The sequence below is a fragment of the Stegodyphus dumicola genome, chromosome X2 (assembly GCF_044657685.1).
Source record: "Stegodyphus dumicola isolate Sdum_Otavi_A_Nest chromosome X2, ASM4465768v1".
Classification (NCBI taxonomy): Eukaryota; Metazoa; Arthropoda; class Arachnida; order Araneae; family Eresidae; genus Stegodyphus; species Stegodyphus dumicola.
The window spans coordinates 4,898,938-4,917,014 of NC_140781.1; the positions used below are offsets into that span (position 1 = coordinate 4,898,938).

Sequence of the window (18,077 nt, forward strand, 5' to 3'; positions counted from 1 at the left end):
TTATGGCGGTTGCCGACAGTTTCTTTCATCAAACGTAACGCGCAAAAGTTCATTAAAATGGCATCAAGAGATTAACAAGGATATCTGAAAATTAAATATACCGTATAAAAAGTGTCCTGCTTTATTTTCTCGTATTAAGTTTGATGATGGAATCTTGGAGTTCGAGTTTTTGTTATTGTATCTATTATTAATTTCCCTGCACTAATTTCCCAATTGAGTGCATTTGCGCTTATTCATGCACTAGACAATTACTGTTAGACGCTTTAAGCGAATTAGAGCTTTATTTTAATTTTCAAGGAAGACTGGGATGCAAAGAGGTAAGATAAGACATTACTTATTTCTTTCTGAATTGCTTTTAAATTTCTTAGAAAGAAAAATATGGAAAAGGTGTAAAATTTTGAATTTTTATGTTGTGAAGGAATTAAAACAAACCATTTCAGTTAATTCTGTGATTAAACAACCTAATACACTGACTACCAATAAGTATTTGAACACCTGTGATAGAAAAGAAAAACTAACTTTATTCAAAATAAATAGTTGGTAGAACCTCCACGAGAGGTAATTACAGCGTGGACCCTCCGGGGTATACTTTCCACAAGTCTTTGTATGACAGCTAGTGGTATTTTTTTCCACTCGGCTTGGAGAAGACATAGAAGTTCCTTCACCGATTTTGTACGGGTAGTGCACCCCTGAATTCGGCGATGCAACTTGTCCCAGAGGTTCTCGATAGGGTTCAGGTCTGGACTCTGGGCAGGCCAGTCCATTCGATGAACTCCATTGGCACCATACCAAGCCTTGGTTAACGTCGAAACATGACAACTGGCATTGTCGTCCCGAAAGTAACAGGGGTCCAACCCGTAAAACTGCCACAACGTAGGAAGCACATTGTCATCCAAAATAGTGCAGTAAGCATCGGAGTTGAGCTTACCATGAATGGGGACCAAGGGTCCCAGCACATACCAGGAGAAACACCCCCAGACCATAATTCCACCTCCGCCGAACTTGACTATTGGCACAATGCATTCTGGCAGGAGGCGTTCTCCAGGCAGACGCCAGACCCAGACCCTGCCATCCGAAAGGTAAAGGATGAACTTTGATTCGTCACTCCAAAGAACCCGTTTCCACTGATCTACGGTCAATTTCGATGTGCTTTGCACCACATTCACCGAGCAGCACGGTTGGACTTTGTGATCAAAGGCTTATGGTCAGCAGCACGACCATGAAAACCAAGCAGATGTGCTTCCTTACGGATGGTATTCATTGAAACAATACTCCCGGATGCCTGTTGAAACTCCTTGCGGATGAGGGCTATCAGTTGGGTGCGGTTCTTCCGAATTTCTCTGAACAGCACTCGTCTGTCTCTATCCTCCAGTTTCGTTAGTCTGCCGACTCGGGACACATTTCGACAATCACCGCTTACTTTCCACTTCTTAATCACATAGGCCACGGTCGATATTGGGTACTTCAGATCGCTAGATATGTCGCTTAAGGATCGACCACATTTGTGATACCCAATAATTATACCTTTCTCGAAATCAGAGAGCTCCGAACTGCGAGGCATTTTGCATGCGACTAAAGCCGATGCTATTTCCTACGCGATATATACCGGCGGAGTCCGTGGCGTACCTTGGGACCGCAGATATCGTCATTTGCATAGGTGTCCAAATACTTATTGGTAGTCAGTGTACCAGCAATACCGAAAACAAAATTCCAAACACCGCTACGAACCGATATAAATACTTTGGAAAAATTACCGTTGCAAAAAAAAAAAAAAAAAAAAAAAAAAAAAATGAAATTAAGTTTGCTTCATTAAAATTTTTTTAAATAGAAATTAATTCGGGAAAAAATCAGCAATGTACGGTAATAACAAGGATTTAGCAAGTAACTGCATTCAAATGCTTATTTGCCCACCAGTAGCCGTATGGATAAGACCGCTGAACACAGGTAGATACAACCGGGTTCAAGTACCAAGTGTATGGACAGTATGAATAAGAGTCTTTTTGTGATTTTCCACATGTGATATAAATACGAATTAGTTCTCCGAAAACTTATCTTTAAGTTAGGTAAAAAGCATTAACATATTTTCCTTAATCATTTAACAAATTTAAATCTAAAGCTTAATTAATAGTTAACGGTTAAAAGTATTTAATATTTAAAATGAGACAGAAAATAACTATCAAGTAAATTATATAATTTTCAGCTCATTATTATTGCGTCATATTTACATATACATATTTGATATAATCTCATATAGGTATTATAAGAATAACACTTTTTCTAAAGGCAAGAAATGATACAGGATAGCAATGGTCTGAAATTAATAACCTCTTGAAGCAAATTAATATTAAATTTTGTATAAGATATCTGGTGAAATAGAGTACTTCAAGAAGCAGAAAAAGTAAATGAAGCCTTGCAATAAAAAATTGTAACTGCACATAAAGTTTCATGTTTAACAAAGAGAACCCGGATGTGAATCCCGACAATGCGTTGCTGCATCGGTGTTTTCGTAGTGTAACTTAAGTGCGAACCATTTTCCCTCAGGAAATCCAATATGAAGGCATCCCTTCCTTTAGGAAGATAATCTTCATATATTTTACCAGATTAAATCAAACAAACATATTTGAAAAATTATGCCTTTCTTCGCACAAAATGATCTAAAATATAGCTTTAAAGATTAATAATACTAACAGAATTTGAAAAGTAGCAAATAAGGATGGTTAATAAATAAGACTGTCAAAAATCAATTGATAAAAAGACTAATTATTCAGAAAAATATTTCTTTATAATAGAAATGAATAAAGTGTCTCAGATGGTTTCATCTCACACTAAAATGGAGATTCGAAAAATTAAACGACGTATCTTCCAGTTTTAATCATAATTCTCAAATACAGTTTAATTCAATCGTACTGTATAAAATCTTCTCTTGATCAAGAAAACTTTTAAACATGGCTAAAATAGACGAACCATTACCTAATAGAATACGAATATTAATAAACACGAATATATAATAGAACACGAATTAAGTAATTAAACAAGTTCTAGAGACATTAGGTATTTTATTAAAGCAGGAAAGATGAAAAATGAGCAACGCCTTCACCAGGAATCGAAACACGAACCTCTAGAATACGCGCCCAGCGTGCTAATCATTACACTATGAAGGCATACTGGGGTTTTAGGTGACCCAATCACCAAATCCTGGGTGGGGAGAATCATCATCCACCACCCTTTTAGTTCGGGCGCCACTGTAGAGACATTATGTATTTTTGAAAGCAGGAAAGATAATTGCCTCTGTTAAATATAAACGTATACAGATACAGTTAATTGGATTTATATACGAGCGATCATATATCTCTTTGCCTGAGATGAAGAAATATCCAGGCAAGCTCTATAATATACATGGCCCTCTATACAGGAACAAATAATTATTATTTAATCTATTCAGATATTCTCACCAAATATTTTTCCCTAGTATATTTTCTTTGCAAGTGTTAAAAAATTTGACATGCTGAAGAAAGAAAATAGAAATATTTTCGTTTGAATTCGGTTTTATCGTCTTAGCAATGCAAGTCATTGTCATTCTGTTACCCGCAATAATCTCAGACCTTACATTTATTTTGTGTCATATTTGGAAGTGTCTTTCATTGCAGGATGAATACTGCAATGATGCTTTTAAAAATATATGTTTTTGTCCATGAGTATATCATCATATATATACATAAAAAATGAACCTTACTGGAGATGGCGTGGATGGCCTTCAGTGATCTTGCGGCATGGGGCACTTAAAATACTGTCAGAAGGAAAGTCCTCTCGAGAGCTTAGTGAAAAAGGAGAGATGTTGGATTCCCTCGAATCCGTCCTTTGTGGGATTCTGCTTCAAAACTAGGACGAAGCTAGGCAAATTCATACTATTACTTAGAGGTGCCCAAGGCCTAAGACAACATGCGCAACCCTTGCCTCTTGGCTGCGATAACATTCCTGGATTTGGTTTCATGTCAAATGATAAGTCTTGTAAGACAAGTAAGATAAGTCACACACTAAAAATTAAAAAAAAAAAAAATAGTGCGGTCGACTCAATTCATAAAATCTAAAAAATCACCACTTTTCAAACTCCTATTTCACACGGCTCGGAATAAACTTTTTATACAATGGAATCATGAACAGCAATTAAAAAGGTAAAAGTTCATAAACTAGTCATTTTAATAGCTTCCTTCGTAAGTATAAATGAATGGAAGGTTGAATCCGAATGTATTTTCTGCGGATGTGGAAGTCCCAGAACTGAAAAAACTTTAAATAACAGCTCTGTGTTTATCTTATCAGGGGTGTAACTGGGCCTTGTTTCATTTTTGTACGCTTGTCGACTCTAGGTTAATTTTTTGGATGATTTTCTGGAAATTGATTATATGAAGCGGTCGGATTAGTCAACCAGATCTCCAGACCTAAACATTTTAGAGCATGTTTGAGACACTCTGGACAGTGCAACTTTAAAACTTTAAAACTCGTCTTCCTCCTTCTAGAATCCTCCAAGACCTGTATATAGCATTGGTGCAGGAGTGGGATAAACTGTTTCATGGAGTCATAAACTAGCTTAATTTTTCCAGTATGAACTCACGATGTGAGAGTCGTAGACTGTTACTAATAGTATAGCTTATAACTCTGTTTTAGATCTTCTTGCACATGTTAGCTTTCTGCACGGTCATGCGTGAGTACCGTGATTATTTTTGCGGATTATTTGCGTGGTGATTATTTGTATTTATATGAACCTATATCCATACCACATTTTACAAAAAATTGTCATTGTTTTCTGGAGATAATCAGTTGAACAGTTGTTAAAATATAACCAGTGTATGATAAAGAATGAATAATTTTTTGGAAATTTTTGTTGTAAGAAAGTTTATTTAATACTGTTTTTATTTTATATTATTGCATTATAAAAAAATTAGTCTTAAAATGTTACCTAAATAGTATTTTTAAGAAATAGCTTTTTCGCCTATTTTGTATTTTCTAGTTATTACAAATGTGTATTCTAATAATTGAATTTTTTAGTGTCGCGTAGTTTTCATTAATTACAAAGAAGTTAAATTTATGTATTTTTAGAACTCTGGCCAATCTTTATTTCTTTTGCATATCTTTCTAGTTTTAAAGATTTTTGTAATATATATCTAAGATACATCTATTATAATATAGGCTTTTCATCTTACTTTCTTTCCGAGATTCCTAGGATATGGTTAGAAATTCTTTATCTTTCTGTTTTGACATTTTACTGAGATAATAATAACATCGTAAAACATTAAGATTCCGATTACGCTTTCGTATGACATTTCGCAGCCCTTTAGGATGTATATCTTTAAGTTCTTTTTAAAGATAAGCTAGGATTTTAGCATTGATATATTTCTTGATAAGCAAAAGTAATACTCTCTATTGCGACAATATCATCTGTCGATTCACGAATTTCAGTAGTCTGTGATGCTTTTTATTTATTTATTTATTTATTTTATTTATTTATTTATTTTTTTTTTGATAGCAACTGTTACTGCTAAGTATCGTACTAAACCTGAAGTAATTGTAAAAGGATCACATTTCAGTTAAACTGTATTAAAACTGGTTTCGCTGTTTTCTTATAATACTAGACTGTGAGATAGCATGTGTGTAAATTCATGTCTTGTATACATATTTGTGCTAACTGCTTCAACGTATTGCGAATAGCACCATATTATTGATTTCAATATATTAAAGGATATAGAAATCCTTAAACTCTCATTAAATTATCATTGAACTATTAAACATCACTATCAGTTCACTGCAAACAAATTGCTGCTAGGCGTTATTGAGTTGCTCTTTTTTTCTGTAAGATATAAATTAACTCAAAAGATTACAATGGTATTCTTAGCAGCAACATTTAGAACAGAAATCGGCTAAGTTTCAGTAAGTTATCTGATATGTCCTTTGCCCAAAGTAAATGATGCAAGTATCGAGTATCTTTAATCAATCATCTGAACAAAGAGGCCGAGTTTGTTTGTTTTAACTCGGGCACTAGAAAGGCCGAAAACTTTTTTTTTTTTTTTGTTTTGTTTTTTGATTCATCAGATAAATCAAAGTAAAACTTCATCTGACATGTGTAAAACGTCTGTAAAATAAAGGAAATAGAGAATTACTGAAACTGGTAATATTAATGTACCATTTTTGGTCTTTTTGGTTACGTTAAAAACTTTTATGCGCAGAAATTTAGATATCTAAATCTAACGGCTAAGGTAATTTCAGTTTATATGCAAGGAAAGTTCACTGTGACGATATTAGACGTTATCATTTCAAGTCTTTCTTTACGTAAGAGGCCAAACAATGGGCGAGTATAAGATTGCTGAATACTGGTAATTCAATCCGGGTTCAAATCGTGAAGAATAGGCTGACTCCGTAGGCGTTTTCATAGTTGCTAACTTGGTCATCAGACAAACGAGTTTAGGCTTTTTCCAACGCTGACGTCACTTACAGAAATGGAAGTAAAAAGCCACAAAGCGAGTGGTTGCTTTTGAGCAAACCAGGAGTCAGTGACGTTACACAAGAGCAATTTTTGTAATATAATAAACTTTGTATTCCCCCACGTATAATGTAAATATCAGCTAGATTAATTTAGAAAGTCCCGAATGAAACGATCCCTCTCGTTATGCAGATATTCCTAGTATGCTTTGCAATAATCCAAATAAACGAATTCAGTCCAATTGCTTCTTTTCGTAAAAGGACATTTACCGGTTATCTGTTTCTCTCCCCCCCCCATATAAGCACATAAAACTGTCGCTAGATTCCTAGAGATTGCCATGTTATGCGAATTCAGATAGTTTTAAGCAAGAAATTCGAAGAAAGAGTAGAGTGAGTTATAAGAATTTTTGGTATTTTTCCGTTTTGCCGGCGCAGGCGATAAAGTCGCCAGTAATGGTACAATTGATGCCAAATGGAATATCCTCGCTGGTAACCTTTTAGGCATCATTTTCGAAACAAACCGCAGCCATTTCTTATCAGATTGTTTCTTTCAATACCAGCATACAACTACATAGAATTTTATCAGATAGTTCAATTTTATGCCCTAAAGCCATTCGCGGTAATTAAGTCAATTAAGATGCAATCACACCGCTCACCCGACGGTGAAAATATAGGTCAGTATAAGTCAAGTAAAAATAAGGCAAAGTCAAGGGTTAAATTCATCAATTATAATGAGAAAGCACTAGCGAAGTAAAGCACTACGGTTTTACATAATTTCTGAGTAAGCTATTCGTACGAACTGGAATAATTCTTGCATTCCAAATTAAGATTTAACTTGAAAATTAATGTAGATAATTACTAAGAGAATTAGATTTTTGTAGATTAGTTTACGCGAGATGAGATCATTTAGGGTCACGTGATATGAACCGGCGAATCAGGATGTTGAACCATGAAAGCATAGTAAATTCTTAAATTAATGTCTTTTTACAAATTTATGGTCTTTATTTATTGGCTTTTTACAAAATTATAAACGATATTAAAGTGTTTATGCCTTCAAAATAAAAAATTCTTAGGCCTAACATTTTTTATGTGTATACTGTGTGTTGTCGCCAATAAAATCTCCTTGGCGAGATTTGTGCCGGCGAAACGGAAAAGTACCAAATTGGTAAGTGAAACTAAGTGGCTTGTTTATTATAAACATTAATGATATAATCGTAAACGTGGTTAAAACTGCTACGTAGAGTAATATCAGAAATGTATGGTTCCATCCGTACGGCTTCGTAATAGGTTGAAAACACACATAACCGATGCTAGCTTAATAAAATTTCTTTTTCCAAAAGAAACACATCACAATCCTAGAATTTTCCACAAAGGCACTCGTATAGCTGTTCTCAGTATAACAGAAAACAATCAGCAGTTATCACCTCAAACTACCAAGAACGTTACACACATTGCAATGCAAAGCACGTCTAAACAGCGAAGTCACGGATATCTGAATACTCCAAATTCTGTTCTGAACTAACAACTATTATTCTAACGAAACTGATGCTCTCTCTGGTCTTGCATAAATATATGCGGGCCGCCGAGAAATCTCTAGTATATCTCGAATCACAAAAAAGTAAAAAGTAAAAAATTAAAAGAAGAATCGACAGTAGCACGATGAGGTTTTTCACAGAAACGCACCGAATATTTTCTTTTTCTTTCCCTTCCAATAATGAAACGTTTTATTGTCAGAAATGTTAGAATTTTTACTTGAAGTCATAGATATGCAAAGTTCGATCAGCTTCATTGGCCACATTGAAGGAGATTATTCGTCATTATGTGACAGGAATTACAGCTTATGTGACAGGAATTGCGAATTGTACTGTTCCACTATATAAACTTCTGGCACAGCTGAAGTAAGATCTCTCGATGAAAACTGTAACTTCTCTTTCATTAAAGTCTTTTCTTTATTTGAAAAAAATTCCATGTACTTCTGTGGATTTCTGATGAAACCGCATTGTGCTACTGTCTACACCTTTCGAATTACTGAATTTTAACTTCATTTTTTTTTAACTTTTGGATCACCCTGCATGTAAAACAAGCTATTAAAAATAGCAGTCCGAAAGGGTCTAGAGCTCCTCACTTCGTAAATGCTAAGTTACTGTTGAACGTGAAGAATCTTAAGAACTGAAAAGCGAATAATCCCTTCAGTTCGTGTGACAAGAAACAACAAGATGGAAGGGTAAATAACCCTTTATTATTCAAATAAGATTTAACAGAACTCCGCCTTGGAGTGTACAATAAAAGCCGACACTTGGGCTTGAACTTAAGAGGCTAAGAAGTAAACTAAAACTAATCTAAACTAAAAGAGATGTAGCCGAAGCTATCAATTCAATGGAGTTCAGAGAATTCAATGGAGTTCAATTCAATGGAGTTCAGAGGCCGGAAGTAGTTTCAATGGTGGTGGCCCCTTAAACACGAGATGACTGCGAAGGTATCAAGGGCCTGAGTACGGCCGAGCGTAATAACAGCTTTGTGAAAGAATAGCCAAAAAGCCGGATGCACGCTAATCTGAAACTCTGATTCTCTGTAACTCAGCAAGTAGAACTGCGCGGTTAAATACCGCTCTTCCTCACTATGTATTCAGACGTGATTCTAAGACTACGTTCCGGCCGGAAGTAGTAAGTTGAAGTTAAGAATTTGACAGGAAAGAAGTTTAACTAAAAATTTAACTGTTAATAAAATTAACATAATCCTTACAATGGTAGGGAAACTTTTTATGATATTGTTGTTTTCAATATTAATTATAGCCACGTGTAAGCTTATACGCTTATTTAAAGTATCCGACCTCGTACAAAAGACGATTTTCGGACAAAATTTCGATTTTTACTTTATTACATTATCTTAAAGAATACATCTTTAGCTATCAAATACAAGTTTTTGCTTGTTGATATGTTAATTAGAATTGAAGTTATAAGCATTTTTCTGTAACGGAATAAACCGGAAGTTCCAATATTCTGGACCGGAAGTGAGCGTTTAAATAGACATACTTATTTAGAAACTTTATTTATCATCAAAATTTTGCAAATTATAAACCATCGTACTAAGTTTAGATATTTTGTAATACATTTTAAGATTCTGGCGGTAGTTTTCCCCTTAATTTCGTATTTAGTTTGGCGCAGAGGGTATTCGACGTTGAATGGATGTGTTACTGCTTTGTCGATTAGCGTTGACAGTCTTGATTTGAAGGCTATGTCACATTTTTGCATCATTTGCACAAACTAAACAAAATGGAATGCAATCTTCAGCATAACATATAGTTCATAATATATATATAGCGTAACATAATTATTCTGCAAATTATAAAGAAGCAGCTTCGGGTGTGGAAGCAGTTGGTGTTTATTCGCTTTTTGAATGATCTATTAAATTACGAAAGCTGAAGTACACGGAGTATTATGAGGATGGAGATTCTAAGGGGTTTTTAATTGTGAAAAATATATATGGTAAAGATTCGGTCAAGAAACCGGAATGCATTGGACATGTACAGAAAAGGGTTAGTAGTGTACTACGAAAAATAAAAAACTCCACCCCTGGATTGAAAGGGAAAGGTAAACTGATTGGTTCTTTTATTGATAAACTACAGAATTAGGGATTGCAATTAGAAGTAATGTTGGAAACTTAATTGAGATGCAGCAGGCTGTACTAGCTGCTTGTTCCATTGTAGCTCTTCTTCGAAGCCAATGCCCTCCTCAATCAACGAGTTGGTGCAACTATCAATGTGCGATTGCAGAAAAGAAAAAAAATCAGCCAAAAACCTCTGGTATATCAACATATATTTTGAATTTAATTAAGCCTACGTATATGGAGTTGACTACATAAACAAGAGTTATTAAAAAAGTGCATACATGGCAAAACTCAAAATATCAAAGAACGTTTTAATGGCATTTTATTCGAAATTGTTCATCGCAAACATTAATGTTTGGAGCAATCATTAAATAACATTAAATAACAAGTGTTGTTATTTAATGTTATTTAATGATGAATTCATAGGTTTGCTTGAAGCATTTTCAAGGTTAGCTGTGTGTTCTGAATTTTACACTGAGCAGGGAATTCTAAATCTTGATAAAGTGCAAAATCATGACTCTTGGCGCCATTCCGCAAGTTTTACAAAAACCCAAAGAAAAAAATTACGCTATGTTCGAAAGAAAAAGCGCAATGTTTGTGAAAATACCAACAAGGTGTCAATTAAAAAAAGGGGGATTTTAATTATCAGGGATGCATTTTTAACTAAGAAATTGTTTTATGAAAACTTTAAACTTGTTTTCTGAAAAATGTGTTTTTCAGTAAATATTGCCAATGGTAACAGCCATAACTCACAATTTTATGAATAAAACTAAAGATACTTTCTATGCATGTTTCATATAATCTGATCACGAGCAGAAGATTTTAGAAATATTAATTAGAAGTTGAATTGTTACTTTTTATTCTTAGATTTTGGAGGCAATAATAGGAAAATATGCAGTTAATACTATATATTTTGACATATCTCAAGAACATATGAATATTTCTTAATTATTTTGCTTCATTGCATACAAAATAAGTGTAAACATAAATACAAATTAAAAAAACTGTATATTTATGTATACATTTGTTCACCGTGGTTGTTGCCGTAATGACAAAAGCAAAAATTATCCTTTTTTTCATTATTTTTCAAAATTAAAATTACTTAGCATTACTTTTTAAGCTGTTTTCACTCATTAGTATGCGTATCTTCAAATTAATACGTTTATAGTTAAAATAAAAACCATTTCTTAAAAAATGGTACCCGAACGAGGTCGGATACCTTAATTTAGAAATGATTTAATTATCAAGACGTAGCTGTGCATTTATTTCACTGTATTGCCTGCACATGAGGTTTGGAACAATCATCTCTTTCAAGTGGTAATACTTCCTATTTTACCAGGACGAGAAATTCGCGGAGGTTACGTTTGAGAAGTTAGTTTCATTAAATTCTCAAAAGATTAAAAGATAAAAAGATTATTTTTTCTAGTTACTTCACTTAGCACCTAAATCGGATGCTAATTAACACTTTGTATTATTAGTTTCTTTTTTCATTACTTTGTTTGCGCACAGGAAACATAGAACGTTACCGTTAATTTTTCAGTTATATAGTTATTATTTATTTAATTCATTCTAGAAATCCGAAAATCTCTGAGTGAAAGGCAGGGCTTGGAACGATATACTGTTTACAAACAAGAACTGGAATCCCTGCAAACCCTTCTTCACTTTCCTGAAGTAGTTGCGCTTCTGTTAACTGAAGTCGAATATGATCTCTTCTATAAAGTGGCTCCAATCCATTATGTTCGCCAGATTACCTTGAATCTTAGTCATGACCCTGGTGGTAACAATACCGTAAAACGACTCGTCAAAAGATTCCAAGAGGTAAAAATATTTCTTTGCTGTTCTAACACTAAGTTATGTTGTATATGTTTTTGATACCTTAACCGAGCAGATGCTTTATCTAGTCTTCATACGTAGAGTGTTCGTGAGAAAGTGAGTAAAACTGCTCTGTTTTCTAGTTGAATTCGAGAACTTGCTACTCATATTTTAAAAACCAGCCAGTTTATTCGATAATTAAAAATCAATTCTTTTTCTCAACAGGGCGCCAATAGCCAAATGAGTGCCACAGCGCCAGATTTGGTAGCCTGCTTATATCGCCTCTTACACAACTGTGAACTGTTTAAAGTATGAAACACCAAGTCTGTTCGTGGTGCCAATTTTGTGCAATCCTGTGATGTTTATTAAGCGAAAACAGAGCTGTTGTTCTTCCCATATATACAGTGATCTTAAAAAAATCACAGAATTTCATAAATTCGATATCGCTCAAAGCTTCGACATTGCACACATCAAATGTTATACATATTATTTTATATTGATACATTACTGTTCTTAAAAATTTGCTTTTTACTACGAAGCTTTGCGTATCTTTAGAGCCGGCGTCGTCTAGTTAGATTTCCCTCCAATGTGTATCTCTGGCACTAAATGGCGCCCCTTTAACAGCAGCGTACCTAAAAATGTGTAATATTGCAGGAACAAACTGAAATAATAAAATAAAATGTGCGTAGCACTTTCTGCTATGCTGATTAAACATGCATCAGCTAGCACCTTAAATTTCTAAGATTACTACAAGGTCTTTAAAGTAAAAAAGGTAATTAGATAGAATTTAATACTTGGAAAAATAATTTTAAAAGTAATTTTCAGTTTTACAGCTTTTTCCTTCTTCTTACGAAACCAAAAGAAACCTCAGTTTAGAACTTCACGTTATGCAATGATTCCTGATATGCAAGGCAGTTAGCCCTCGCGCTTTTTGCCATAATGAAATAAACCAAACCAAAAAAAACCCTGAAATGCATCTTGCATCGCCAGTTTGGCCGGGCATTCTTACTCCTGGCGACATTTGGATTCTACTGCAATTCCGCCTTCTATTGATAAGCAAATTTGTCTTTGAAAACAGATCGATTATTTTCATACAGAAGCTTAAAACATACAGTATTTTATTTCATATTCGTAGCACAAAAATGTTAATTCAAACATTATTTAACCCCTTTCCGTGCTTTAACGAGTCTGACTCGTGATGAAGATTTGGTTCCAAACATAAACATCACGAGCCAGGCTCGTGGACAGAAAGCTGTGCCAAACGTGAACATCACAGAGCCAGGCCATGAAAAGAAAGCTGAGCCAAACATAAACATCACGAGCTGGCTTCGTGAACATTAACATCGCAATTTCACGGTCGTAATCGAACGTTAGTTCCTATTAGTACATCACTAGAGTTAGTCACGATTCTTTATTATATAAATTATACAGTATTTATTAAAATTATATATTAAAAATATAATATCTGCAAAAGGCATTACTTCCACTAAGGATTGAAGTTTACTTTCTTGAAGCGTTGTTTATTTATGAAATATGATTTTGAAACTGTTATTTATTACAAAATATAATATATTTATAACATTTATGAAAGGCAGAAGGATTAAAGTTTACTTCTACGCCAGCAGTATCGCGCAAAACTGACTACAACACAGGCGTTTACGTTTTGGCTCGTATTGTGACTGTTCTCAAGCATCAGTCTGGCTTGTTTACCACGCGTTGACCCATAACACTTAGGCCCAAGTTTCGTCGAGGTAAATGGCACGGGAAGGGGTTAACATATGTTTTATGTTTATTTTTAAGCTTGTTAAATAATGCCGCTGTTTGCCTAAGCATGAGCGACAAAAGTGGCAAAGTAGTGTAAATATCAGCCTTGCGATCATACCTTGAAACGTATTCTTATGCTGATATTTGAAAAATTTAATAACGTTAAGTCAATAAAATGTAATCAATAATTCTTTAAAAAGGGAAAAATAATTTATTTTGCTAAAAGTAATGAATAAATTCAGAATCACAAAATGATTCTGAATTTATACGATTTCACTAGGGCATTATTTACCAAAACACATACCTTACATGAAGATTATTACATCATTATATTAGGTAAATGATATGAATACTGGTTTATTAGTAAAGTATATTTCCTTAGTTTTTATTAGTAAGGATGTCATTTCAAAATTATTCAGTCCCAGACAAGGAAAACTGTTTAAAAATAAAAATCTTTAAACAAATATTAGATCTTGTTATTCAAATATTAGATCATATAAACAGATATTAGATCTAGATAGCGTTCAATCTTTAAACAACTTTTTAGTATGACTATAACTGCTTTCAGAAGGCTGAAACTTACTTCTTACTTGAATTTCAACTTTCAGCAGTATCATTTGGTAAAATATCATTATCATTATTTAAAACATTGCCATTCCTTTCTTCTTCGTCATTAGCCTCTGCAATTTCTGAGGGAACAACAACAATATCAATTACATTCTGGTCATTATTAACATTATCATCATCTGTTTCTTCATCAAAAAATCTTTGAAGGTCTTCTTCTAATGTAAGATGCCTCGTTCTAGGCATTTTTAAACAACCAGAACATGAACCAGAACATCGAAAGGAATGAGTGAAAAAGGAGATTGACTACCCGTTTCCTGCTGACGTTGCGTCAACGCAACACCTGTTTTTCCTTCCTTCCCAACGCAAATATAAACATCTGACTGATGTAATGTTCTGATAAACGGTGACCTTAACTAAAAATAGATCACTCATAAAGACGGCGATTCTTTCGTTAAAATATTTTCAGCAAAAAATACACGGTCGAAAGTTTTGCTTAAATTTTGCTTAAAGTATGAGATTAATTATTATAAACAAAATGATTGTTGAAGGCAAATATTTTTTTACAGAAATAATCTTCATAATGTTCCCTACACAAAATCATCTGCTGATATAAAATATCTTGGGTAGTTATATTTATATACGCATTTATTTTGACCGTTGCGTCAACGCAACACCAGCGGCTAATGGGTTAAGTTGCCCGACCTAGAAATAATTAGCAAAAATAGCTGTAACTTAGCACTCGGTTAGACTGCATTGACCTACCCAAATTATTTGCATATATGCAAAAAGAGCGTCCTTCATTAAAACTTTTCTTATCTGTGTTATGAAGGAACTGGCAAGGGCTTTAAAATATGACGGATTAATGCTACCTAAATTAAGAATGCCATTAAGACGTGGAACATTTCACCACATCCAACTTCCAGAAAATGAAAGAGTTGACATTTTTGGCATGGTAAAAGTATGGACGTCGGGATAAGAAACCAGTTGCGGCATGAGTACGTCATAAAACATGTATCTGTGGGCAGTGTTGGCGAAAATGACACTGCGAAGCCGTACACAATTTCGGAAGCTTTATGGAGTATCACTCAAAGGGAAAAACTTCCAGTCTGATGAGACGATGATACGATATGACAGATTAAGAGGAAAAGCCTAATGTATGTAACTATCAAACAAGTCCCCACCGGCCGAGCAGTAAAGTCATTAAACGCTAGTAGTTAGATCCACAAGTTCAAATTTTGATGAATGTTCGAGCTGCATGGGAGCTTTGTGGTTCTTTGCATGTTTAATTTGGACACAACCCAGTTTCTCTTAAAGTCCTCCACGAAAGCCGACCTCTCTATAAGCGGATAGCCCTCGAGTTGCTTTGCAATAATCAAATAAGCTAACCAAACGTAGCTGTCGAACATCATCCTAGTTTTAGTTGAGACATTTTAAAATGTAGTATCTGAGGTCTTGTACAGCTCATCACTGCACGCTGATGAGAAGCTTTTCGGAGAGACAAATGTAGCTGCTTCTATTCCGAGTAGCTCTGACGGTCACGAACATTCAAGCATATGACATTCTAACCCAGGTTCATCGATGTTCTATTTGCCTTTGTTAATCAGCACATCCACCAGATAAACAAGCGTTTTTAAAAACTTGTGTACATTAGCTGAATTATCAAGGACTAAATTTATTATTCACATTGATATCTGAATATCTAGTTATAAATTCAGTAAAAATAACATGCCATCTATTTAATAGTAAAGAAACTTATTTGTTTCTTTACTATTAAATAGATGGTTACATAGTAGAGGAAAATGCAGATGAAGGCAATTAATAAGCGATTTGGGGAATTAAATAAAACTCTATTGAGGAAATGCTACTAGGCTGAAACTTTGCAACTGATTTCAGTATTACAGAAATAATCTTCTACAATATAATGCCGCCTTTGTTCGACGTCTTGAGAAATTTCCATCTACATCTGCTGAGATTCATAGTTAGCGCAGATATAAAGCAATAACTATAAGGTATTTTTTTCTTCCTTTCTGCATGACTTCATGGTGTAACGGTTAGCACACTCGGCGCGTATTCTAGAGCAGCGGTCGTCAACCATTAGAACTTCACGGACCCCTACATATATAATTTTATATTTGGCGGACCACTAATAGGAATTTAAAAAACTTAATCTAAGGAATTAACAATATTGATTAAATGCATTAAATTATTTTCACATTCAGCAATTTTTAACACCATATCAATACGCAAAAAAACAATATTCAGCTTTCTAATACATGTAATTCTAATTTTCATATATTAATATAATTTTCGAAGCATTTGGTGTTCAGCAGCATGCTTTTATCGAAATTCATTTATTTTCTCGATCCCTTTTAATTAGAAACATGAGCGCCTGCCATAAAAATACGTAATTCACATATCCTTGGTATAATAAATGCCTAAAACTTCACTTCTCGTTTTAAAATTACGTAAAATGTGCGTAAAAGTGTCGATATAACATGGTTCACCTGAGAGTTAATAACTTTATATGCAGGAATATTTCTAACAGTAGTTATTAATTATAAAATATATAATAAGAGCTACATGTATAAAAGTTTCTTTACAGAAGACAATATTCGATTTGTATATTACTATGGCATATACTATATAAAGTGACTAAATCTACGGCTACTTCCGGTATCCACAAGATGTCTGTTTCGGAGAGGCTTCTTCTCATGGAAGTTGGATCAAGAATGAATATCTGGACATCTATTGAAATGTAAAAATCGAAGCAGGAAGGCTGATTTAAAAGCTATACGTGAACACAGGAATTCTACGCATCCTCAGGATAAACATCAATCGGAGACTACCGTCACTTCAGGAATTCTTATCAAAATATCGCCCTTGAGATTTAGCCTTCATAGACTAAATTTTGTAAGGAATCTTGTTATAATGTTTATCACGAAATAAGTGATTCTCTAATGGAGGAAATTTCCTAGCATTCAAATTTTCTCACTTGGGATTTTTCTTCTAATATATTGTGACATATACTTATTTAATTTGTGGAAACATATAGGTATTTTTTATGCTGGAGATGTGAAAAGTGTTTAATGTCCTCGCCGGGACTCGAAGCTGGTCCTCTAGAACAGCGGTCGCCAACCGGTGATCCATGTGGTCCGCAGAAAAATTGGGACATTATCTATATTTTTATGAAGATTCAGTTTAAAAAAATAACGAGTAAGTATGAATCCGAGAACGTACTAGAGAAGGCTTAGCTGGTTCAGATGCACCAGCTGTTACTCCTAATACAAAAGTTTGATTTGTTGATTTTACTTTTTTGCTATACTATTGTAGAACTTGGCCTTTCTCCGATCACTGAAATTTTTGCCGTGTGACTCGTACAAGGAGGCGTTTTAAAGGCGTATTAATTATAATCGAAAAATAGACTCGTTTGAATTTTTTTATTAATATTACTTTTAGTGGAGTGTGCCTCAGTACGAAAACATGCAAGTTTTAGAATAAAATGTAAATTCTACTTTACAAAAAATATGCCGGCAAAATGAATGCTACGGCAGAAATTTTAGACCACACTATTTTGAAAACAAAATCATTAGACAATCATAATTAATGTTAAACTATAATCATTAAAAATTAATAATTTTATTCCACTGTACTGACCGCTGAAAAAGGTATAAGTATATTGTTATGCGCTTTCTCGTTAAACTGAATATAAGCGTAAGAGATTAACGCTCTTATAATAGATATTAAGTCCGCTACTAATATTAATCACTTTTATAGATATGAGTGCATCTTAAAATGAGTTATCAATATATTTTTAAAATGCAAAAATTTGTGTAAAACAATTGTTAGCATAAAGGGAA

At 34.0% G+C, this 18,077-nt stretch overlaps 1 protein-coding gene across 4 annotated transcripts in view; it reads left to right on the top strand.

Annotated features, from left to right (window-relative positions):
* LOC118198674 (1-phosphatidylinositol 4,5-bisphosphate phosphodiesterase epsilon-1-like) overlaps positions 1-18,077 on the top strand; it is a 482,557-nt gene that overhangs the window by 357,509 nt on the left and 106,971 nt on the right. For all 4 annotated transcript variants that reach the window (XM_085809195.1, XM_085809194.1, XM_085809193.1 and 1 more), the window contains one exon: positions 11,651-11,895. In XM_085809195.1, coding sequence (XP_085665321.1) covers positions 11,651-11,895 — 245 coding nt within the window. The remainder of the gene's footprint in view (positions 1-11,650; positions 11,896-18,077) is intronic.